Source organism: Melospiza georgiana, chromosome 7 (genome assembly GCF_028018845.1).
Source record: "Melospiza georgiana isolate bMelGeo1 chromosome 7, bMelGeo1.pri, whole genome shotgun sequence".
NCBI lineage: Eukaryota > Metazoa > Chordata > Aves > Passeriformes > Passerellidae > Melospiza > Melospiza georgiana.
Window position 1 is genome coordinate 18,520,870 of NC_080436.1, and position 23,134 is coordinate 18,544,003.

The 23,134-nt window shown below is 37.7% G+C and overlaps 1 protein-coding gene across 1 annotated transcript in view; it reads left to right on the forward strand.

The window, feature by feature from the left end:
- PDE11A (phosphodiesterase 11A) overlaps positions 1-23,134 on the forward strand; it is a 104,283-nt gene that overhangs the window by 9,264 nt on the left and 71,885 nt on the right. The window contains exon 2 of the mRNA XM_058027981.1: positions 3,677-3,835. Coding sequence (XP_057883964.1) covers positions 3,677-3,835 — 159 coding nt within the window. The remainder of the gene's footprint in view (positions 1-3,676; positions 3,836-23,134) is intronic.

Here is a 23,134-nt window from a genome sequence, read left to right on the forward strand (position 1 = left end):
GTTAGGGTTCTACTTTTTTCTTTTGTTCTAAATCATTGTAATAATGCTCACATAAATTTTACTGGTTTTGATAAGGTTATAAAAAGACATATTTTCAAGCTCAAAGAGTTATCCTATGTTGAGAAAAATAGAAAAACACAGTGAAGCTTGTATATTTACTAACAATGTATGAGCTACCAACTTTAACTGAAAATCAACACTGAAAACCAGTTGGTGAAACTGCTCAGAAGCCAAAACTTTAGCTGAAAGTTGAGATTCTGAGAATATATGATTCTAGAACCGTAATGGAAAAAAACCCCTTTCTGTACCTTAATCTGGTCTTCCGCAGAATAAAACCATGAAGATATTTATCTATCTGTTCTCATTCATTGGTAATCTTCAAATATATCCAAAAACCTGGGACTATATTGTTCCTGAGCAGGTAACTGGACTACCAGCATTTGGATGGATGGATGAAACTTGTTCTCTTCTATGTCTTTACTTCATTCACCTTTCACAGGGCAACACTGACAATCAATAAATATCCTTAAAGCTAGGATAGGGTTTGTCTAACTTTTCCTTGATGGCAGATGTGAAATTCCAGTTAAAAATGCCTCAGCCTTCACATTTTTAATATCTCTGTGTAGAAAACTCATTATATAGAACCAAAGCAGTATTTAATAATTCTTTAAGCAATTAATGGAAGACTTTAATTCATGAGTGTTCTTGCATGAAAATAAGTAAAATTACAATTATGGTGAAGTCTCTCTCTCAAAAGCTTTTATCTAGTCTGCCCCTAATTTTTGAGTATATGTTTTAATTGTAAACAACTTAAAAGCAAGGGCTGCATTGCTGTCATAAACACTGGTACTCCTTACTACCCAGGAGCCTGGTGCAAATGAGGACCCTGTTGTGTTGCAGGCTGTTCCAACATGTGGGATAATACAGTTTATATCTCAAAGTGTTTGCAGTCTGACAGAGCTTCTCTCTGATTTACCAGCTTTGTTGTCAGCTGCTAAACAGGCCTCCTTGCTCAAGGTTACCACCCTGTGAGGAGAGTGGGGTATAAATATTGTCCATTCTTGGCCATCACAGTTCTCACCTGGGCATTAAAGTCTTTACTGGTACTGTTAAACTCAGTAAAACCACTCTCTTAGATCCTGCCATGTATGTCCTATTATGACAATAACTGATGAAAGAAGGGAGTATGGGGATAAGTGGTTTGGAACATAATGCAGGCAGGTCATCCAGTCACTGTTTTCTGTGCATATTGCATGGTTCAACAATAACAGTGCTGCCAGGAACAGCATTTTATTTTGTTCACTCATATGACTCTCCTCATCACTTATTCAAATGTCACCCAAATGAAATTCTGGCATGCTTGTCCACAAAAGAGTAGGGGTAGGTTCGCTTCACATCTTGATGATTCTCAGCTTTTACCAAGTTACTGAGTTTTTTGTCAATAATGCCTAATTTTTCCAGTTAAGCACATTAATTTTCTTAGACTGCTGTACCTTTAGTTTCAGCTCCAAGACGTAATACCCTTCTGCTAAAGGTCATCCAGTTCTCCAGCATCAGAGGATATAATCTGATATCCTGCTTCCTCCTGGTGTACAGGCTCCAGGGAGAGAGACAAACAGAAAACTTCCATGATCTGCCTGAAAAGAGAAGCACAGCAGCAGGAATGAGCTGTACATTAAAGGGCATACCAACACACTTCAGGCTGCTCATCCCCCTGGTGTCTCTGCTACTCCACAGCATCCAGGAAGGAACAGTGGCTCCGCAGCTGGTCATTACATCTGTTGCTAACACTGCCAGCTGTGCAGTGTGTGTCATTCAGACAGGTTCACCAGCCCCTGTCCTGTGTGCCACCACACCCTGCTGATCAAACAGCACTTCTCATGTTAATCTTGAGGCCTGCTGAAAAGGCAATGACTACACAGAACACATGCATGGAGTGTATTCAGATGAGAAAATCTCAACTCACTTTTGGTGTGACCAACAGCTGTTTTGGTTTTCTCAGCTAAACTGCCCCTGAACGTTTGCTTTTTTGTAAGGCCCACTAGGTGTCAATCAACAACAGAACTGCTACTCAAGGCACACTGTTGTTGTTTCAGTGCTCTCCCCATGTACTCTGATTTGCTTGGTACACAATTATTAGAGCAGGGATTGTGTCTTCAGCGGCACAAAACATCTTATCAATATTTCAGCAACAGCAACTAATTCCAAATAGTAGTTCAGACATTACCAAGAAGTACTGGAAGGAATATTTAATTTATTCATTAGTGAAGCCTACTGTGTGATAATTGCACTGCATTTTCCCTTTTTTCTGTTGTAGAAGAACCATATCTTTCTAGGCAGGATTCTCTATGATGCAGAACAGTTCAGCTTCTACTGAAGTTGATATAAAAGTGTTTAGAAGCATTTGGAAAGATCACAAGATCAGGCAGATCTGCACCCTTAATGCTGTTATTAAAAAACATTCATCATGGGAGTTCTGGCTCTCCCAAAGAAGTTTTTGGGTACATTTGGTATTAGTTCCTTCAGGCTGAGATGTTGGAAAATATGCAATAAGTAATAAAGTAGCCAAATGTATATGTTAATTTTTATAATGGGTAAAAATAGAGCATTTCTAAATCATGTCTCAGAGTGAAAAGACTATTTCTATAGCATCCAAAATTTACAACAAGGAAATAGAAATAGATAAAAATTTGTCAAGGAAAAGAACTGTCAGTTTTCAGTATCAGTAAAAAATTACTGAATTTCTCATCACAATCAAATTAAGGATGGTGTGGATTGTTTTCATGACTTGAGTCAAATATAAGGCATTATTTCACAGCCAATATTGATTAAACTTTTAAAAACAAAAAGTTGTGTCTTGTACAACAAAAGTTTTGTACATCAGCTTAGTTCCCTTACGTTAGGAGAATCTGAGCTGGCTTTAACTATTGCCTGCAGCACAATGCTAACTTCACCCTTAGGAAGGGTGAACAGAGGAACAGAACTGCTGCCAGTGAAAAGCAGTAATTTCCTCTCTGGCTCATAGAAGAGCTGTTGAAGACTATGCTCCACCAAGATGAACAAAAGTGATGTCAGCACTACCTCTTAAGTTTTCATTCTCCTTTGAGTTGCTTTATGATCTGCAATTTGAGCTTTACTGTTCCAGAGAATGGATTGCTGCACAGTGCCTTTTTTGAACAGGGACATTCCTGTACTTAGTTTTCCAGAAAGAGCTGAGGTTTTGACTGCATTTCTTTGAGTATGTGTTTGTACTGGATCCAGTCCACGTAACCAGTCATGCTTGAACAGACAGAAATGGGGCATAAATAGTCTCCATTTACTTGAGAGAGACATTGTGAGCATCTACAGAATATGGGTGTGAAATGGCAGCAGGGCCTAGCAGAAGTGCGTGTGTATGGTCACATTACTAATGGCAGATTCAGTCTGTGCTGACACTCTTCTAACTGAGGTAGAAATGTGGGACTTCAGTGAATGTGATTGTGTAATGGTAAATTTGTACTGATCCCCCGAGAAAAGTGAGGAAAAACAGCTAATAAAGAATGGGCTGATAACAGAGAAGCAACAGCCTAATGATACTGAAAAATACCATATCAGACATTGAGAAAAGTACTTTGCTGTCTGAAGAAAGCTTAGATATATGAAATGTATGTCAATGTACCCTTATTTCCTTTTGAAGGATCGACGCTTTAATGATGAGATTGACAAACTGACTGGATACAAGACAAAGTCACTCTTGTGCATGCCCATAAGAAACAGTGATGGAGAGATTATTGGTGTTGCCCAAGCAATAAATAAGACTCCAGGAGGTGCCCCTTTTTCTGATGATGATGAAAAGGTAAGGTTACCTTTACTTTTGCATGCTTTCTAATTTTTTTCTCTAATTCAGTAGACTTGTCTAAAGAGACTTAATCTAAATTAGTAAATGGAACATGATTTGTATTATGCACTTCTGGAAGTGCATAACAAAGTGTACAATTTTGTTGTTTACAATAGAAAATGAAATAGAAATAAGAAAAAAAAAAAGAAAATAGAAAATCTGTTCTGTAAATGTCTGAGTTCCTCTGTTAATCTTATATAGACCTTTTTTCTGTAGTAGACCTTAGTAGGCAGTCTTTTTTATTTTTGAAAACTTAACCTGTAAGAATTAGTTTGGGGGGAAATTATCAAAGAGATACTCCTAAGTTTGCTGACTCTAAAAATCAAGATCTTCTTTCAGTACTTTCCATGGGATAAATAAATGCCTGTAGCATATGCAAAAGAAATTTTATTTTAGAGGAAATTATGCATATACAAATCTGTTATTCCAAAATATTTGAGACTTGCCAATACTTAAAGAAAAAGAGGATGGGAAGGAACAGCAGGCATGTGTATCTCAGGTGGAATTTGGAGAGTAAAGTAAGCTCAAAAGGCAGGAAAGTAGAAGTATCTGCAGGGAAGAAATTTGAATTAAAGACAGGGGTCTTTGCTGCTGATGAAGGCAAATGTATTCAGCTGACCTTAGAGGGAAAATGTGCAGGAAGCCAAAATGTGACTGGGGAAGAGAATGGTAGAGGGCAGCAAATTTGGGAGGAACAGAACTGCAGCTCTGTCAGCCCAGGAGAGAGAAATGGAATCTCCTTTAAGTACGTAATAGGGAACTACTCTACTGTATTGAAATAGTGTTGAATCTCATTTCTGTGGAAGTTTAGCTAGAAGCAGACTTTTCCTCCAAAAAGCTCTTTATATTGATTCAAATGCAGTTAACGTTATACAACCTTTTTAAAACAATAAAAATAATTAACTTTTGGTTTTTATTCTGCAGGGTGTTTGTGTAAGGTGTTTGTGTAACTGTTTTAGCATAGTGATTTAGATTGAATTAACTAACCTTAAATATAACTCTCAATTTTCAGATAGTACTTTATCCAGTACTTCTTAAATTCCTTCTTTAGAAGCTATCTAAACTTGTGTAACCATAGGTTGCTTCTGAGTTACTTTTGATTCTTGAGAATCTTGGAAGTTGAATATTGATTTATTAGCAATGTATGCCTCAATGGGTAACTAAATGCAAATTAAATCTTCCCTGAATAGGGGTTTCCAGCACTTGTAAAGAGAATTTTATTTAAAATACAGCTTTTAACATGGATCCTACATTTGATTATCATACATTCAACCAGCAAAACAACTGTGTATATTTGAATTGTATATTACATAAATATTCTAATGTATGAGTATCTGATGCTGATGCTGAGGCATTTGCTTCCATTCAGCGACTACCAAATATTATCTAAAAATTAGCAAATTGCCCATAGTGTGTTGTCTTTATTTTGTTCTCAGTAATTTAGATCACTGTTAGAGTTATAAACCTGTATGTTAGAACCCTTCAAGAATATATTGAATGGGTTCTGACATGTAGATTTTAGGGAAAAATAAATGAGAACATAACCATCATTTTGCCTTGTAATAGATCTTGGATTTAATGAGGCCGGGCAGTCCAAGTGCTGTTATTTCAAAACCCATGCTTTAAAGTTTTTTCACTCAGTTGGTAACATAGAAAGCATGATATATCTCTGGGAAGCAAGAGAGCACATACTTTCAGGAGAACTGCCTTGCAGGATTAGCAAACAGGTATTTTTAACCAAAATATCAACACAGATGTTTGTGATGAAAGTAGGCAGGTGAAAACTGAGAAACCTTCTTCAGAGTAAGAAAAGAAAACTTTGGAAGCCTGGGTATTGAGGTGGCTTGTGCAGAAAGTCTGATGAGTAGCTGGCAAAAGACCTATATGCAGCTTTATGTTGATGTTACAGTTTCTGACAATCAGAAGCTTCAGAATGGTTAGCAAATGCAAATGTGAATTAGCAGTCTTTTTCCTACCCCTGAAAACCTCTCAGAGAAATGTAAGTATCATTTGAGTCTGGCTTTTGTTTGCAAGTGTCATTCCTCTCTTAGTATTGTGTGAAGCAATTAAAATAATCTGTTGGAGTTTTTTTATAAAATGACAAGACTATATTGTCTAATGAAATGTCTCTTGGCAGCACTGCTGTCTCGAGTCAATAGGAAACAAAGACTTATGTTTTCAATTAGAATTAAGTAGATGCTAGCATCCTTTTTATGTACTCTTAGTTGTTTTCAGGAATTTAATAGCAAATAAAATATTTAAGGTTTGAGGAGTTTTTAATGCTCTCAAGCTGTAACCAAGTTTATATTTTGCAGTATCTAAAATGGAGTATTATATTGCAAAGTTCTTCTGGTTTTGTTTCTTGTGCCAAATTCTCAGGGTTTTCTTTTACATGTCTGACCACAGTGTTAAAAGCACAACACTAAGAACAAATGGAAGTGAATTTTCCACATTTAATATTGTTTCCCACTGCCAAATTTCTTTTTTCATTTTGGTGTTAGGGATGTTTTAACCAATTCATTGTTTAAGTGCAAAATTAGATGACAGCCACAGGCATGAGAGAAAGATGCTCAGAGTCACATTGTATTTTGTCACCCCAGCATCAGTGGCTCAGTTGAACAGACTGATTTTGGAGATTTTCAGTTTGATACAAATGATATTAGAATACCTTATTACCCATAACAGTCATCACTATTACACTATCTTGTGTAATTGGTAACTTTTTGGAAAAATAGCACTTTTACATGTGTTTTGCAAATGAAGAGACCTGTTCATTTGCACAGACAAAGAGTAGAGAGATAAAAGCCCTGAACCCTTGGAAAGAACTGTGCACCCAACATGCACTCCCTGGACTGGGCTGAAGATTCACTGAGGGGTATGTGCTGTTTGCTGGTGAGTCATACATGTTCCAGCACTGCTGAGAAAAGCCTAACAAGACTTCGACAGTCTGTGGTTTCGATTATTGTCTGCCCTTTAGAGTCTTCTGAAACTCAGTGCCAAAACAAATCTAGTTCTCCATCAGAGAGGCTTAACAAACAGCAACAGCAGCTCCATGGTCACTTAAATTGGCATCCTGTTCTCTCTGCCTCTGACATCCTCCTCCTCTGAGAGAAGTGAATTGACTGCAGGGAAAGTACCCAGGGCTGCCATCTCGAGTTAAACCCTGCTGTCTTTGCTGAAAACCAGTAGTCTGAATGCAGTGAGACCTGGGAGGGGGAAGTAAAAACTGGATTTGTTGTCTGTGCTCTGTGGGTAGTTTTATTAAGTATATATGTCTATAGAGTACAGGATTTAACTGATGTGTATTTGGTTTGTGGGGGCTTGAAGACAAGTGTTCTCATGCTCAAACATTTTATTTCTCACATTCCTAATAGAAGCCTTGTGATTCTGAATTTTCCAATTTATTGTGCTCTTCTTGGTCCATAGTCATTAAAGCTTAAATATATCCTACATCAGGTCTACCATAGCGATGAATGATTTCCAGGGACTTTGCTGTACCTGCTAATTCGTTTTCTGTGAGTTTTTGCATGATGAGCTTACAGTCACGCTGGCAGATAGCAATTTTAAAGTCAGTAAGGACCATTCCTTCATCTTAGGGAAGTAATCAACTGTAAATAAAACTACTAGGAAAGGAAGTGATCCAGAACAGGCAAGCATCTCTTGCTTGCTGTGAAAATGATAACTCCAGCTCTTTGAATGTGGGGAATTTACAAAAAAAAATCACCTGAAAATAATTGATGGATCCACTACAAAGGAACAAATGAGAAACAAATTAGATAAAGAAATTTTTTTTGTATGTTCTATATATGGCAGTATGTCACAACCTCCTGTTAATACCTGCCTTGGTTCTCTTGCTTGGCAGTGACACTCCAAAATCTATTATTTAAAAATGGCATAATCCTCAAAGGCATCATATGGCCCATATGTCACGTATCTCCCAGTGCAAGAGAAATTTGCTGAAAGAAGACTGAAAATAATGAAGACATTTGAAGGATGAAGGTGCTGAAGCACCACAGCTATCTGGGAAAACTCTAATGGTCTATTAGGCACACTTCTAGAAAAGTACATGCTACACAAACCCAAATTAAAATAAATCACAGTAACTGAACTGTCTTGCTGAGGGAGTTTAAAGCAATTTGCCACTAGGATATTTGCTTTATCAAGGCTGCTTAACACCACTGGTTTGCAACCAACAGCACAAAATGACTGCCATGACAGATATTGGCACGGACTTCTTTCAGTCTTGTATACCTTCAGTCACACTTTCAAGTTAAGCTGGAAGTCTAGATTTCTTTTTAATTACAGAACTTGAAGCATACTCAAAACTTAAAAACCTCCCTATATCATTACCTCTGTTTTGAGACTGGTGGTTAATATTTGAATTGGGCATCTTTATCTCTGAGGTATGAAAACCTGCCTAAGATGTGTTGCAGGGATATTTCAGGGAACCATATATTTTTCCAAATATAAATGTGTATTTTCCTAGAATTGTGGGATGCTTTGTTTCTGTGTGTTTATGGTACATTTTACACTAAACTCTTGATACTTGCTTGATGCCTCCAGACATTATCACAAAACAAATAAACAAATGGTCAGATTTGGTGTCAGGAAGGGTTTCCTCTATAGAACAGCTCAAGACAAATTGTGATGGGGTTTTTTATGGGGACTGGAGTTTTGTTCTTACCTTCCTTACTCTATTATACAAGACATCTGGATTCTTCCTGCAATTGCCAGCAGGAATCTGAACCTGTTGGTTCTTCCCATATTGCCTGTGCGTGTATCTTCTTAATTAATATGGAGAGACTTGAATAAATAAGAGCTCTTATCTGTAAGCCTTGACTGTCATTTGGCTAATGTTTGTAGTATTTGACTCAGAGCTCACTAAACTAGACTAAAGAATCTCTGCTGACTTAATGGGCTTTTTAAAATCAAACCTCAGTTCCTTTCTAACATAGGAACATTTAATTAATGCAGACCCCCAAGTCTATTTATGAAGCTTCAATTCATCCATGTCAGATCACTGAAAAGAGATTGGTTAAGGAGCAGTTTTGGCTCCTATTGCTTCCACTGGAGGAGACAGGTTCACAGTCGACTATGCTGCTTTCCTTCATGCTTTTTTCAGTCACATTATCAAAAATTACTTTTACTAATTATATCCATCTAAGAAAAAAATCCAGAGGAGTGATGAGGATAACTCATATATTCAGAGACATGAATTATGAAGCATTCAGTAGTACCTTCAGACTAAATCTTATTAAGAGAAATGTTGGGTGTTCCTGCAGATTCTGAAGCATAGAAATAGCCCTGGAGCTTGTGTTCTGTTTTCTCCTCTCATTAGTATTCACAAGGCATTGCAGCAGGAGAAGGAGCCCAGATCTCTTCTGGTCAAACACAAGCACAACTTCTCAAGAAGACTGGAAATGCAATCCAATGCCATGATCATGGAAGCCTTTGTGCAGCTATACTACATTATTCAATCAGAAGGGAATAAATTTTTCAACAGGAAGCCTAAAAGCTAAGAATTCTGCAGTTCTGATTGTAACTCTCAGATACCTTACTAACTAGAAAGGGTGATGTTAGTACATTTTTTTATTAATAGATTTTCCACTTCAAAGCTTGGAATACCAAACAACAATAATACAAAGGCTCGGGAGGACCAGAATTTTGTTTTATACATCTGTCATAAAAAAAGAAAGAAAGCCTGTGGGTCTTAAAAGCCATGATGTGTACTTGTGTTACAGTGTAACACCTAGGTACCATTTATATAAGGAATTGACTAGAAAATCAGGTTTTGTTGTTTGTTTGATGGTTTGTTTCAGGGTTTTTTTTTTCTGGAGAAAACCCTGTACTTCCATTACCTAAGGAATAAAGTTTTTACTTCCAGATGTCTTTCTTTTCTTGGCAAAACTCTCTGAAACCAAGTAAATTATTTTGATCAGATGGCTTATTAAAAAAATCTTGTTTGCTTGAAGTGAAATCTGCACTGGGGCCTTGTTACAGAAGCATGTAAGAGGAAACCTTTGTGGTCAACAGCTGGTGAAACCTTTATTTCTGATGGTTACTGGAGATGTGCCCTGTGGGCTGGATGGGAGGACTTGGTCCCTAGTGAAGTGTTTTCTGAACTTCTGTCAGTCTATTCAGTTCTCCCTAGCTGTTCTTCATAATAACTTCAAGGCTTGATATACTTTTAGAAAATAGCATTTTGCATCTCCTGTGAATTGCCTATCTTTCCTGAAGCAGAATGAAATGTTCATACAGCAGTTCCTGCCATCAAAAGTATTTCCCCCTGGAATAGAGATGCAGAGCCTATCTGTAGCTATAGGTTATATGATGAGATATTGAAAACTTCTTAGAAAATAATTTTGCTAAAAATTAAGTCAACCTCTGACCTTCAGCAAGTTAATACAGGCTTTAATAAGAAACTGTAATTAAAACAGAACTGTTGTTCTAGCACTGATTCACAGTATCCCCTTGAGCGAATCACTTTACAGTGATCTCTCTTCTGAAACATAATTCTAAAAATGGTATTAGGTCATTCCATATGTGTTATCAGATTTTCAATTTTAAGTATTCTTACTTTATAATAAGGAAATAATTTTCCATTTTTGACTCAGTCTGAGCTTTTGAAGCCTTGTTGACTACTTGCTTTGCAAGTAGCATCCCTTATTCAAACAAATGTGTTAAAAAACACCAAAACAATTTTAAAAAATCCATTTCAGCAGTTTGTCTAATGGTTCCAGCTTTGCTTATAGTATTTTACATCTCTGTCCCAGCTTTACCTATAGTGTTTCTCACTCCCATGAAAATTGTGCCACCCTGCTGTCTTTGGTTTGCAAAAGTGTAGCTGCTCTTTAACTGGCAAACTCCTGACTGCACATTAGAAGGAATTCAGCCCTCATCAATGCTATCTTAGCAATTGTCCACCTGAGAAATTCCTGTCTGCATCCCAGCAGCTGGAGTATGTAAGCAGCAACATAGATGTAATGCCTGTTAGGAGGATACAGCAATGTGTCTCCCCTACATCTGGAAGATAGCCGCTTAAATCTGTGGCCACAAATGAATAAAACTCTTGTCCTTGTCTTTCATGGGACCTTTCTCTGTCAGCAGCTGAAAGCAAATGCCTGGAATGAGGCAAGCATGGGATGGTATTTCTCTCATGTAGCCCAACAGTGTACTGTTATTTGCAGCTCAGGACCAGACATGGTATCTGTGTATTTAATACCACCCCAAAGATTTTCTGCTTAGGAATTTATTCCAGCATTTCTTGAAGCAGGAAAAGTTATAAATTTCACAATATCCTGCACATTGTATGAAGAACTGCCATGTGACTTTAATTAATTTAATGTTATTCCTTCTTGTTTTGCTTTTAGTGAACAGAGTGAAAAGTCATTCCCTATTCATTTTCCTACCAGTTGTTTTCCCCTAAAAATCTTCACCAGTTCCTACCTGGTGCAGCAGTTTTTTCTGTAGTCATCTGTGTGCTTTGGCAGGAGGGGTGCCTGCTCCCCAAAACCCCTGGTCAGTGCCTCTTCACTGCTCTCACCATTGGTACTTTTCGTGTCTGGAAAAGCAGAAGACATTTGAACCAATTTTTTGTACATTTGAGCCTGATAAAACATCAACTGCGCTTTTCTTAGCATTTTAAAACTACCTTTTAGTTATGCCCAGAACTGTTTCTGAAAGCCTGGGCATGTCTTCATTGCTTCTGTTGTCACCTTGCTGTCACTGCATTACCATGAAAAAAATTTTTTGTTTGTCCCTTAACTAGCTAGTTCATTTTGCTGATTGTTAGTTTTAGCAAAAACTGTGTCTTTTTATATGAAAGATTCCATAGCTCCCTGAATCACTGAGAATGCTGTGCTTTTAATTCAAGAAAGCCCAACCTACAACAAAGCATGAAAAATTAGTTTCCAGTAAAATTAGTCAACAAGATTAAGAGTTACTGGGCAGCCAGATTACATGTTCTAGACTGGAGCTCACTCAAATTATGAAAGCTGAAGTAATTTAACCATTAATGATAATAATTTGGCATCTCTTGCATAGCTGGCAAGAATTAAACTAGGGTTAAAACAATTTTATGATGATTTTTGTGCTTAAAATGTTGGAACTGTAAGAGAATTGAGCCACATTGTTCATAACCATGAATGGTGGTCAGAAATTTCATGCAGTAAATTATTCAGTGCACTTCAGGTAACCCTTAACAGGTTTATTGAACTGTACTTAGAAAAATGTTTCCTGTGAACAGCATGGTGAGAGAGGTGGGACACCAGGAAGAATGCTTCATTTAAAAGTGTTTTGTGAAAGCTCTGAGTAGGACCCTTAATTGTTAATTTGGTCTCTGGGAAACCTTATTACTTAGAATAATTATCCACATACATTTTTAGTGAAACAAAACAATATTTATATTGACAGCTATTAAAGCTAAAGCCTTTGGACTAAATTTGACATAGATTTAACCTTAATATTAATTTGCTGGCAACTTGCTGTCTTTGTGATAGAATGGGTAAAAACAAATCTTGCTCTTTTCTGGTTTTTTGGGGTGGGTTTGTGTTGAGTTTTGGGGGTTTTTTTTGTAAGAAAAAGCTTTTGCTGTATGAAAACAGACTGGCATTTTGCAAAGCTGGTGTCATGGTTACAAAGCAAATTCATTGATAATAGCTCTCCAGAGTTGTGGGATGATTTTAGTGCCAAGCAGCGATGGGCTTGTGGACATCCAAGAGCTGAGGATGTCCTGGGTGCCATGTGGCGTCAGTGGGATATCTCACAGGACAGCAGGGCCACATGTTGTGGTCTGAGCTGGAGCAGCCCTGCAGACTTGCCCCACTGAGCAAACAGCTGTGAATATGGAACTGCTCCCTACTGAGGAGAGGAGGCTTTAAAAGGGGGAAGCTTGCCAAGACATGTTACCATAAACACAATCTGATTTTCTTTTTCTGTCACCCCAAGTAGAAAACATAGCTAGTGGGGGCCTTTGTACTTCCTTCTGTGCTTGAATCCCAAAGGTTGGTAATCTGCTTTAGCCTAGGATTTCAGGGCTTCTTCAACTCAAATTGTAAAGTCATGAGCTTTTAATCCTGAATGTCCAGAAATTTTGATTTTTAGTAGTGGCAAAGTTTGTTGCTACCCTACTGGGCATGCACAGCAGCTGAAATGTCACCTCTATAATACAGCTGTTTCAAGGGCAAACTCTGATCCCTAGTCTCTTAAACAATATCAAATAATTCTGAATATCAAGAAGTTGGTAAAATTAGAGCAGTGAAGATGTGGATGATTTAGAAAAGCTGAAGTCTGCCTGCAGAAGTATTAAACCAGCAGACTGAGGAGAAGGTTCTCACGAACAAATTAGAGAAACTGCATTTAACCTACATTTTGGAAAAACATACATGTTTTTATAGATACTGTAGTTTGGCCTATAAGTGGAGAAATTACTTCTAGTTTTGTGTCATTTTATTAACATCTGACCACTGGGTGATGAACTCAGTAGTTGCTGCCAGACCAAGCAGTTCATATAGAAATGGAAAGCATTTTATTTTTCTGAATTAGATTTTGGAAATCACTGCACATAGGAAGCAGAGGCCATTCCAGTGGGATATGAAAGGCCACTATAAAATCCTTGGGGAATGAGCTTGAGCATTTTATGTATTCATCTATCAGTTTGAATTGTTGCATTAATGCTTACTTTTGGAAGAATAAAGAGGTGGGGGTTGTTGGTTGGTTGGGGTGTTTTTTCCCCCTCAACCTATTACAGCTTTTAACATTCTTTAAAAATTAAAATTGTAATTTAAAAATTAAATTCCATTCTCAGAGTAGGAGTGGTGAGAAACTTATTTGATAAGCCTCTGCATATAAGGAGGATTCAATAAAATGAATATGAAAATGAGTTCCACTGGGTAAGTACTCTGTGATCATGTTCCTCACTGATGTCATACTTCAGTACTATGTCCTCAATATTAAAACAAAATACTTCAATTATTGTTTCATCAGGTTCTTAGACTTTCTTCTAATGAAAACTGAACTAGAGATGAATAATCAGAATTGATTCTAATTTAATTTTATTATAATATGCATGGCCTTCTGTTTTGCATCTGCTGTCAGTTTTGCGGATTTTATTAGAATAGATACAGCAAGTCAGATACTAAGATCTATTTTTGCTTATATAAAAAGATTAAATGTTTGATGCCTGTAGTAGAATGTGATGTTGGAGCAGGAAGCATCTAACTGTTAAAACAGTATCTCATGAATATTTTTAAACAGAACCTGCTTTTTTGGCATAGTTGCTGTACTTCTGATGGGAAGTTACAGTGAGACTTTATATAAATATAATTGCGAGCACTTGAATATAACTGTGAATCATGAAAGTGAATATCAGGAACAATAACCGGAACATTGTGTATCTGGATGTATCTTTCACAATGGCAGAGTTACAACAGCAGAACTGTGTTAGGGTTTTTGCTTTAATGGAATTATTTTGCATTTCCTTTTCTCTCAATATTTTAATTTTGTGAGTCGATTCTGCTTTTCTTGGAAGAGAGAGGTCTGCAGCAACTGCTGCGAGTATCCACTGCCATGCTTAATGGCATGGTTATAATTCTCCTGTTAGTATGGCAGTGGGATTTCTTAATTAATACTCAGATCTGTGGTCTTGTGATTGTACTTTTGCAGTAACCAAAGCTGCATGTTGATACTTTCATTTGTCACAGAAAAAAAAACCAAACCAGGAACGGGCTGATTGTTAAATAGCATTTAGAAGCACAAGCAGGGATACAGAAACTGTTAGCTCTTTAAGACAGGTTTTTGCAGCAGGGAGAGAGGGGGTGGAGGCAGGAATGGACAGGGCTGAGGGAGTGAAAAGCTGTGGCACACCCAGGCTGAGGACACAGCCCAAGTGATGGAAAGCATCCTGCACTCCTGTGCTTGAGGCTCGCACTCGTGTGCTACCAGAAAAGGGTCTCACCCCCTCTAGCGGCTTGCCTTCCTCTCTGGTGGTGATAATACTACAAATTTAAGTGAGCTCGTATAGCTAGAGTACGGGCTCCCAAAGATAAAGGGTGATTCTCCTATAGCTTCATGTTTCTGCTATTTTTTTTTTTTTTTTTTTGTACACTTTTAGCACGGCAGCATGTTTTGTAAGTGTTAATTAAGCATAAACCGAGTTAGCCATCCTTATGGTGGCTCTGCCATTGGGACAGACGCTGACTCCGTGTGAGTGCGGGCCGGTTCCAGGCCGGCCAGGCTCCCAAAGCAGTCGGCAGCCCTCACACCATCCCCGCTCTTTGTCCCGCTGTCCGAGCCGCGCCGCCTGCACAGCGCCACCCAGCGGCCGCCGGGCACCGCAGCAGCAGCCGCCGCCTCGGGCTCCTGGTCCCTTTATTATCTCTAAGTCCCGCTGAAGCTCAGCAACTCGTACTTCTGATTCCAACTCCTGCCTAGGAGAGGCTCCTCGTGGCTGCCTTAAATGCTGAACGAACGATGTTTGCTATTTCTTTGTCCTGGCTTTGCTGTGTAGCCTCAGACCTTGTTTGCCTCCCACTTTTCAGCTTTCCTCTGAGGCTGACAAGATGATGAGACTTCAAGTGTGCTTCAGGTATCATCACTCAAAAATAGTCTTATGGCTACCTGATCTGAGAAATGTCTTGCACTCAACAGCTGTCTACCTGTTCATCCATAAAGTTATCCAGCATCTCTGTATATACTGGTGCTTCAGTACATCAGTATCATCAATGATTAAAAATTGAACAACATTTCCTTTTGTTAGATGCTGAAAATGGCTGAACATTTTCCGACAGAGTATTTTTTCAGTGACTTATAGCTTCATCACATTTTAGATGTTTAAGGTGAATGCATTTCTTCCTCAGTAAGAAACTCCTTTGAATTTTTCCTATTTTCTTTTAGTCTATTTTTTTTTTTTCTTAAATTGTTTTTGAAAATATTTTCTTTGACCAGCTATTGCACATTGGTCACTGGCAGAGCTGAGAAAGAAACCACAACTGACTGTTTACTTCTGTGTGTCCTGGCTACTGGGCCTAATCTTCTCTTCCATTTAAGAGAGAGAAAAAAATTGTATGCTGACTATATTCTGAGTGAGATGGTGACATTGAAGGCAGCATAGCTGCAGCTATCATGAGGAAAAGTGAATTGTTGAATTTGGTTAAAGGACATGAAAACTCAGTGTAATTGCTGAGTAGACAGCTGAGTATTTGGAGACAAGTAAAGCTACTCTACCAGGTGTTTAAGGACAGTCCCTTGGAGCAGTGAGGGATGGTGACCTGCCAGGTCAGTCTGGGGAGAGGCTTTAAAGGCACTCCAGGCTTTCAGGCTGCATTTGTTTGCAGTTCCTGTTGCAGAACAGCAGGAATATGCCCTGCAGTGCTTGTGGGGCGCCGTGTGCTGCTGTGCACAAGTGGCACTGCTCAGCCACCAGTGAGACCGTGTGACACTGCTGGTGGTGCAGAGACTGCCTGCCAGCCACATGCATGAAAGCAGATAAAATCAGAAATACTCCTGTGCTCTGGAGCCTCCTTTCCCCTATCAAGATGGATTTGGTTTTTGGCTTTCCATGAATCTGCACAGGGGTAAAAGTGGATAGATAGGGAAGGAAGGAGCAGCAGTGCCAATGCCAGAAAAGGCTGCTTATTAGACCAGCAGCTGTGAGAAACAGGAGACTGGAAAAGTGGGTGTAGGGGGGGTTTTGGGTTTTTTTCCCACAGTGGTTTGGTGGAGGGAGGACTGGGTTTTTTCATTAGGTTTGTTTTGTTCTTGTTTTTTTTTTTTTTTTTTTTTTTTTTTCCAGCATATGAAATCAGATTTAAAGTTACAAATTAAAAATTATTTGTTTTCAGAATCGATAAAGTCTTTGCAGCAAGCTTTTTATTTATAAAATGCCTTAGGCAATTTTTATAAGGATATGAAGTTCTTTGATTCTTTGCATTTGATAGTACTGCACCATCTATTGGTCTTTCTCAGTGAAATCAATTTATGCTTTGAGTTCAGTTCCTAAAAACACCATAAAATTCCCTGTGACACAGGTACTGGTAAAAATTTCATCATGAAAAAGTAGCAAGAACGAATCCCATTTACAAGACTGTGTAGTATTTCAGGGCAATTGACAGGCAGGCCTCCAGAATTCAGTCATTCTTTCTTGGGCTGTTCTAGTTCCATGAATAAAGAAAATACTTTCCTTATAGAAGTAGGGAATGTCTTACTATTAAAAAATAGTACCTAATGAATTAAAGACATTTTGTATTTTGATAAATATTAGATAAATTAATTGCTTCATAAGAAGAGATGAAGTTGAAAATAATAATTTTGAAGCAAGAATAAACTAAAAAACAAGACAGAAAAGATGGAAAAATGAGTGGGTGTAAGAACTGAACAAGACTGAATGCATATCAAAAGATACTCTAAACTCAGAATTATAGTTTCTTAGGCAGATAGGAAAAATGGGGTATTAGAAAAATATTTAAACTCATGGAAAAGAAATAAAAGCAGAAGGAGGGAAAATATGGACAAATGTGCAGTGAACTGAATTTGAATTTTTTGTCGTACTTCTACTCAGCTTTAAGCAGGGGTGTGTGACCCAGGGCACTTCCCTGATCAGACAGCCTTGCCTTCGTGAGTATTCAGTGCTTGATGAATGTCAACTTGTGCAGTCCAAAATTATGGAGACAAAAAAAGAGGAAACTTACTCAAACCCTAATTTAATCAAAGAAGACTCTTCTATTCTTGCACTTTTTATTAAAATATCTATGAGGGGTGCATAGATGCTCTTCCATTCTGTATGATGAATGGAAATAGTTTTCCTACTATTTCTTCACCTTAAAGACAAGATATCCTTACTCAGTTTATGATGTATTTTGACCTCTGGTACTACAGAATCAAGCTAAATTAACTCTGATACTACTTAAAGGCCAATTAACCATGATACTACTTAACTGGAACCAAAGCCTTATTTTGCTGAGTGATCTGTAAAGATTTAAAATAATTTGGCCCTTATTGAACTGCTAATAATGCAGGCAGAAGCAAACCCTTAACATTAGTAAATTTGCACCAAGGAAGACAGCTGCACATTGATTTCTGAACACAACTCAGCTACCTGAAATCCAGGGCTCTCCACTGTGCCATTCAACAGCCATATTAATATCAATACCCCACAGTTTTTCTTCTCAGGCACACAGTGAGAAGTGTACATAAGTATATGTGTGGAAGGACCTTGTGTTGCTGGAAGTGAAATGCCTGTCTGTAAGTAACAGGAACAGGCTTGCTGACATACCTGATTTTCTGTATAAAGACTTTGTTGTTTGTTTTTTTTTGTTGGTTTTTTTTTTTTTCATTTAAACAGAGCTTTGTTTAGATACACAATCACTTCAATCCAAGATTAAAACATTATATGATTTTCAGAATTAAGGGGCAGGATGCTGTGTGCGTAGCAGACATGAGATTAATAGCTTTGAAAATTTTCACTGCAGCAGATGACTGTTTTACTCTCTGAGGGTGTATCCCATTGTATGTTTCATAATGCTCTTTTCACAGAAGGGTCATATAGGCAGTTGTTCTGAACTGAAAAAAAGGAAGGCAAATGGCCTCATGTGAAGCTGTAGGAAAAACGTGGCCACTTGCAGATGAAGGAGAAAGAGATGTGTAATTGGTACCAAATGCTGATGCTTCCACAATCATAGCTAGAAAAAGCCGGAGCACTGGGGAAGAGTGTCTGAAGGCAGAGGCTGATATGTGAAAATTTAAATACTTTTCTGGACCATTGACTGAGACACTCTAGGCAAGACTGTAATCGTAAGCTTGGGACAAACATATTTTTGCTTGATTTAAATAACTTTTTTTTTTTTTTTTAAGTCTGTAACATGCAAGTCTCCGAGTATAAAAAACCACTATAGGAAATAATTCCAATACTGCTGTGAGAGAAGATAGGATGGGTTTTTCTGTGCGTGTATGACCCTGGAATCCTGTGTTTATCTTGTAGTTATGTGAAAAGTAATGTGTTACCACATCAAATCCATAGATGTCTGCAAGATAAAATTGCACTGTGGGTTTTATCAGGGAGAAGCTGCATGCTGTTTTCATGGCTCCTCAAAGGCCAGCAAACTCAGTGTCCCCAAATTGTCTGTGCTTCACAAGCACTTTAGGTAAATAATGACTGCTGTAGTTACACCACCAGAATTCGGCTGTGCTGTTCCAGTTTATAAATAGCTTTGTCTAGAAATCAGATAGCAGCATGTGCAGGTGTGAGTCATTAGTGCAGGAGACACAATGATGTGTGGAAAAAGCATGGCTCACGTCCAAACCAGCCCACACACTTTCATCAGCCCCTTGAAGTCTGCAGCACAGAAAATAAATTTTTCAAGTCAGGATGCTGAAGCCCACCCAGACTTAAAACTCAAAGTGCAGTAATATGGAATTCAGTGCTTCTTCCAATACCTTGTTGATCAGTCATGCTCAAAAGGCAGGTTTTAAAGATAGTAATTTACTGTCTTGAGTTAATTACCACAATTTCAATTAACATACACAAATATGTGTCAAAGCTGCTTTCTGTAAATCATTGTTTTAGAACACATACTTGTGAGTTCTAAGGGATTAAGGAAATGTCCCAGTTATTATTTGATTTTCTTTTTAAACCTTCGTGAGTTGAAACTGGAAACAGTTAATGATATTGACCTCCTTGGCTGGAGAGTTAATGGAGGGTGTAATGAAGAAATCAACAAGTACCAAAATAGCACTTGGGATAAGGTGCTGGTTTTGGAGAGAATTCAAAGGAAAGAAAAAAGGAGCTTTTAGTTCAAGAACATTTAGTTTTAACTATTTTGGCAAATTTTATCCTTTAAAGGCTTAACTTAAGCTGAAAGGGGATACCTTCAGTCCTGATGCCAGGTGAGGATTCTCAGCGAAAAAACTGAATTTTCAAACAGGATTCAAGTTATTTTTATAAATAAAGTTAAAAGACAGAAGTAAGTGAATCCTTATTCATATGAAAGCACATTTGCATCCTAGAACTGGTATGTTTTCCATACTGCAGCTTGAATCATTGTTTATCTTCATAAATTGTACATTTTACTATTTGTTGGACAATCTTTTTTGCCATATGTCTTCTTTTTCCTATTTTTGCAGTGAAGAGAGAAAAATGAAGCACAAGTTTGGATCACTTTCTCTAAATTTGAGGTTAGGTCTTGCCAAAAGGTACCATATACTTTTTTTTGCTTGCTGTCATTGAGATTACATTTAGGATTCAAAGTTCTGTGCAGAGATTAGAATCTTCTTTCCCTTTTCTATCAGCACATTCTTGTGTATGGGCTAAACAAAAAAAAAAATGTGGTATTTGGACATCCTGGTAAACGTAGAAGAGCATTTTCCAAAAAGCAGGGAATGTCAAACCACTCAGGCTGTATGAAAAATCACCTGGTTCCATAGAAATTCTGTTAATATTTATGCTCAGCTTCTTCTGATTGACATCTGCCAGGAAAGGGTAAAGAAAATTTAATGTCAGCCTGCCTTCTGTAAAATTGGTACAGCCAGAATTGATTAAAAATAGCCTGAGGCATAAACCATCTTTCCACATTTTAAAGAATACAAAATTCTGTAAAGCCATGTAAATCCAAATTATGATGTCAGAGGTATAACTACAGTGATGTAGATCAGAGCACTATTTGGCTCAGTTACTTTTCTGCTATTGTTTCTTGAAACTGTGCTCATCATGAAGGAGAGGTAATATGTAATTTTTCAATACTTTTCTGTAAATAGTTTTATTAAGAAAGCAGTTCAGGAATTTTTCTGTACTTTGTGATGGGCTTTCAAAATCTCATTTCATTTGAAACAAATAAAAATTAGCCTTCTTCTTCCTTCTTGGGGTTTTAGAAGTTATTCTGTTGTTTTGGAATCAGGTTACTTTTAATTTGTCACCAATTCAGTAGTTGCCAACCTCAAACCACTAAAAATAGATAAGTTTCCTTCCAGTGAATTCTCTGTCACTTTACATAGTAACTCTTCTAAAGATATTATTACTATACAGTGCTTTTTTTCTTCCTCAGATATGAACTCAATGTGAGGGTTTGAGCTGTTTTGTTAAAGGCAAAGATTTTTAGGGTTTATTCCCCTACTTCCTCATGTGGAACATTTTCACAATGTAATGGGTACAGATTACAATATATGTTAGAAGTGCTTTTAATCAGGTCTGGAAATGCAAGACAGATACCAATTCAGATTGCCTAATTTGTATAATCAGATTCAAATAGCAACATGTGTCAAGCATGTCCAGTTGTATAATCAATTCTGCTAGAATAAGATTCTGTGCTTTTGCAGAAACATTGCATTCCTGAGAAAAAATTTTTGAGTAAAAATGATACATTGAAAATACACTACATTCCTTGTCATTATTTTTCATCTTTAAAAGTGGAAAGCAGAGTTAGAGCAACTCTCTGTAGAAATGTATGAAGAGTAGACAGGTGCCACCAGCATGAAGTGATATGACATTCAGTACAATATTAGTCACTAAATACACATAAATTCAAAATAGGCAAATGTAGAAGACCACTGGAAAATTTCCCAATGTTGAGGAGAAAATAAATAAAATTATGTAAGGATGTATGTAAAAAGTATGATGTGATTATGTTGTGTTGTGGTGCTTCTAGGTATTATGGAAGAAAGGGTCAAGGTACAGATGCATCTTGGTTGGAAGAGAGATGTAAAATTATGTGATGAAAGGAAGGGGCACTTATGCTATTTGTTGTCCTCTATTTCCATTCAGTTGAAGATTTTTTCTGTTTGAGGGTAAAATTTTTGTTGCCTAAGAAACACAAGAGGCTCTCTGTTTGACAAGCAGTAGTGTAAGGGAATACAGTTGGTATCTTGAGTCCCTGGCTTTCTTTTAAGCTGTCACCAAATTATGCATCTCAGTTAAGAAAAATTGCTTCACATTTTTTTCTAGTGGAACAGAACCAACCACTTCCATCCCCCTGGAACCAATGCAAACAGTGAGAAGTTGAGTGAGCTAAACTTATTCACATCAGGCACAATGTAATCTGGTTGGTTAATGTGCAGGGTTCAGGCTTTTCTGTTCCAGTTGGAGCTTCAGTTGGAAAGGTTTTGCTGACATTGGCAACTTCAGTCAGGCAAAAATGGCCACCTTGCTGAAAGAGGAGCTCAACATGGCAAAGGATCAGGCTTCTGCAGTAAGTTCTGCCACAAACATTCACTCTTAAACAAAGCCAAATATGAAAAAAAGGCTACTGTTCAAGGAATTTCTTCCTCAAAAATCACAAAACACATATTGAAATATGTGAGAGAAGAACCTGAATAAGAACTTATTAATACCATTGGAATCTCAGTGCAGACTGTTATATATAAATTAGCTAAATGTCTTCTTTGTTAAACTGCACACAGCATTCATACAAGAGCAGGATGAAGTCTCCCTCATGACTACACAAGATGTCCAGTTGTAGGTTCCCCAGTACAAGAATGTACTGGATAGAGTCCAATAAAGGTACAGAAAGAGGATTAAGGAACTGAAGCGTCTCCCCTGTGAGGAAAGGCTTAGGGAGCTGGGACTGTTTAGCAAAGAAGAGAATGCTCATGGGGGGGGAATCTCATCACTATGTATAAATGGGGGATAGTACAATACAAAGATGCATATCCAGTTTCTTTTCAGTGGTGCCAAGTGACAGGACAAGAGGCAATACATGCACTTAAAAATGGAAAACTCTGTCTGAAAGGATACACTATTTTTATTGTGAGAGAGACAGACAAGTTGCTCAGAGAGGTTGTGAAATCATCACCCTTGGAGATATTCAAAAGCTGTCTAGACAAAGTCCTAAGCAAAAAGCTTTAGGCAGTCCTGCTTGAGCACAGAATGTTGGACTAGGTGACCTCCAAAGGCCCCATCCAGTCTCAGCCAGTTTGTGATTCTGGTCCTGTATCTGCACTCTGGCTCTAAAGAGAAGATTTTAATTCATACAAAAATGAAAGAAGGCATCTTCATTCAGTTATGGATAAGTCAAGAATTAGTAGAAGTAGTTTTCAGTTTGTGTACTCTAATACTTAAGGCCTGCAGGAGGAAGTAAGTGGATAAATCTATTTCTCCACAAACAAGAACTGGGAGTGGTAACTGAGTTGTAAGTAGAACTGTGACATGAAGATGATATTCTCATTGTATGGATGCATGTGGAATTTATCTCTTGGTTTCAATGCCATTCAATTAGCATGGTCAATTATTATATATATTGTCTGCCAGATGACAGATGAATGCAATTGAAATGG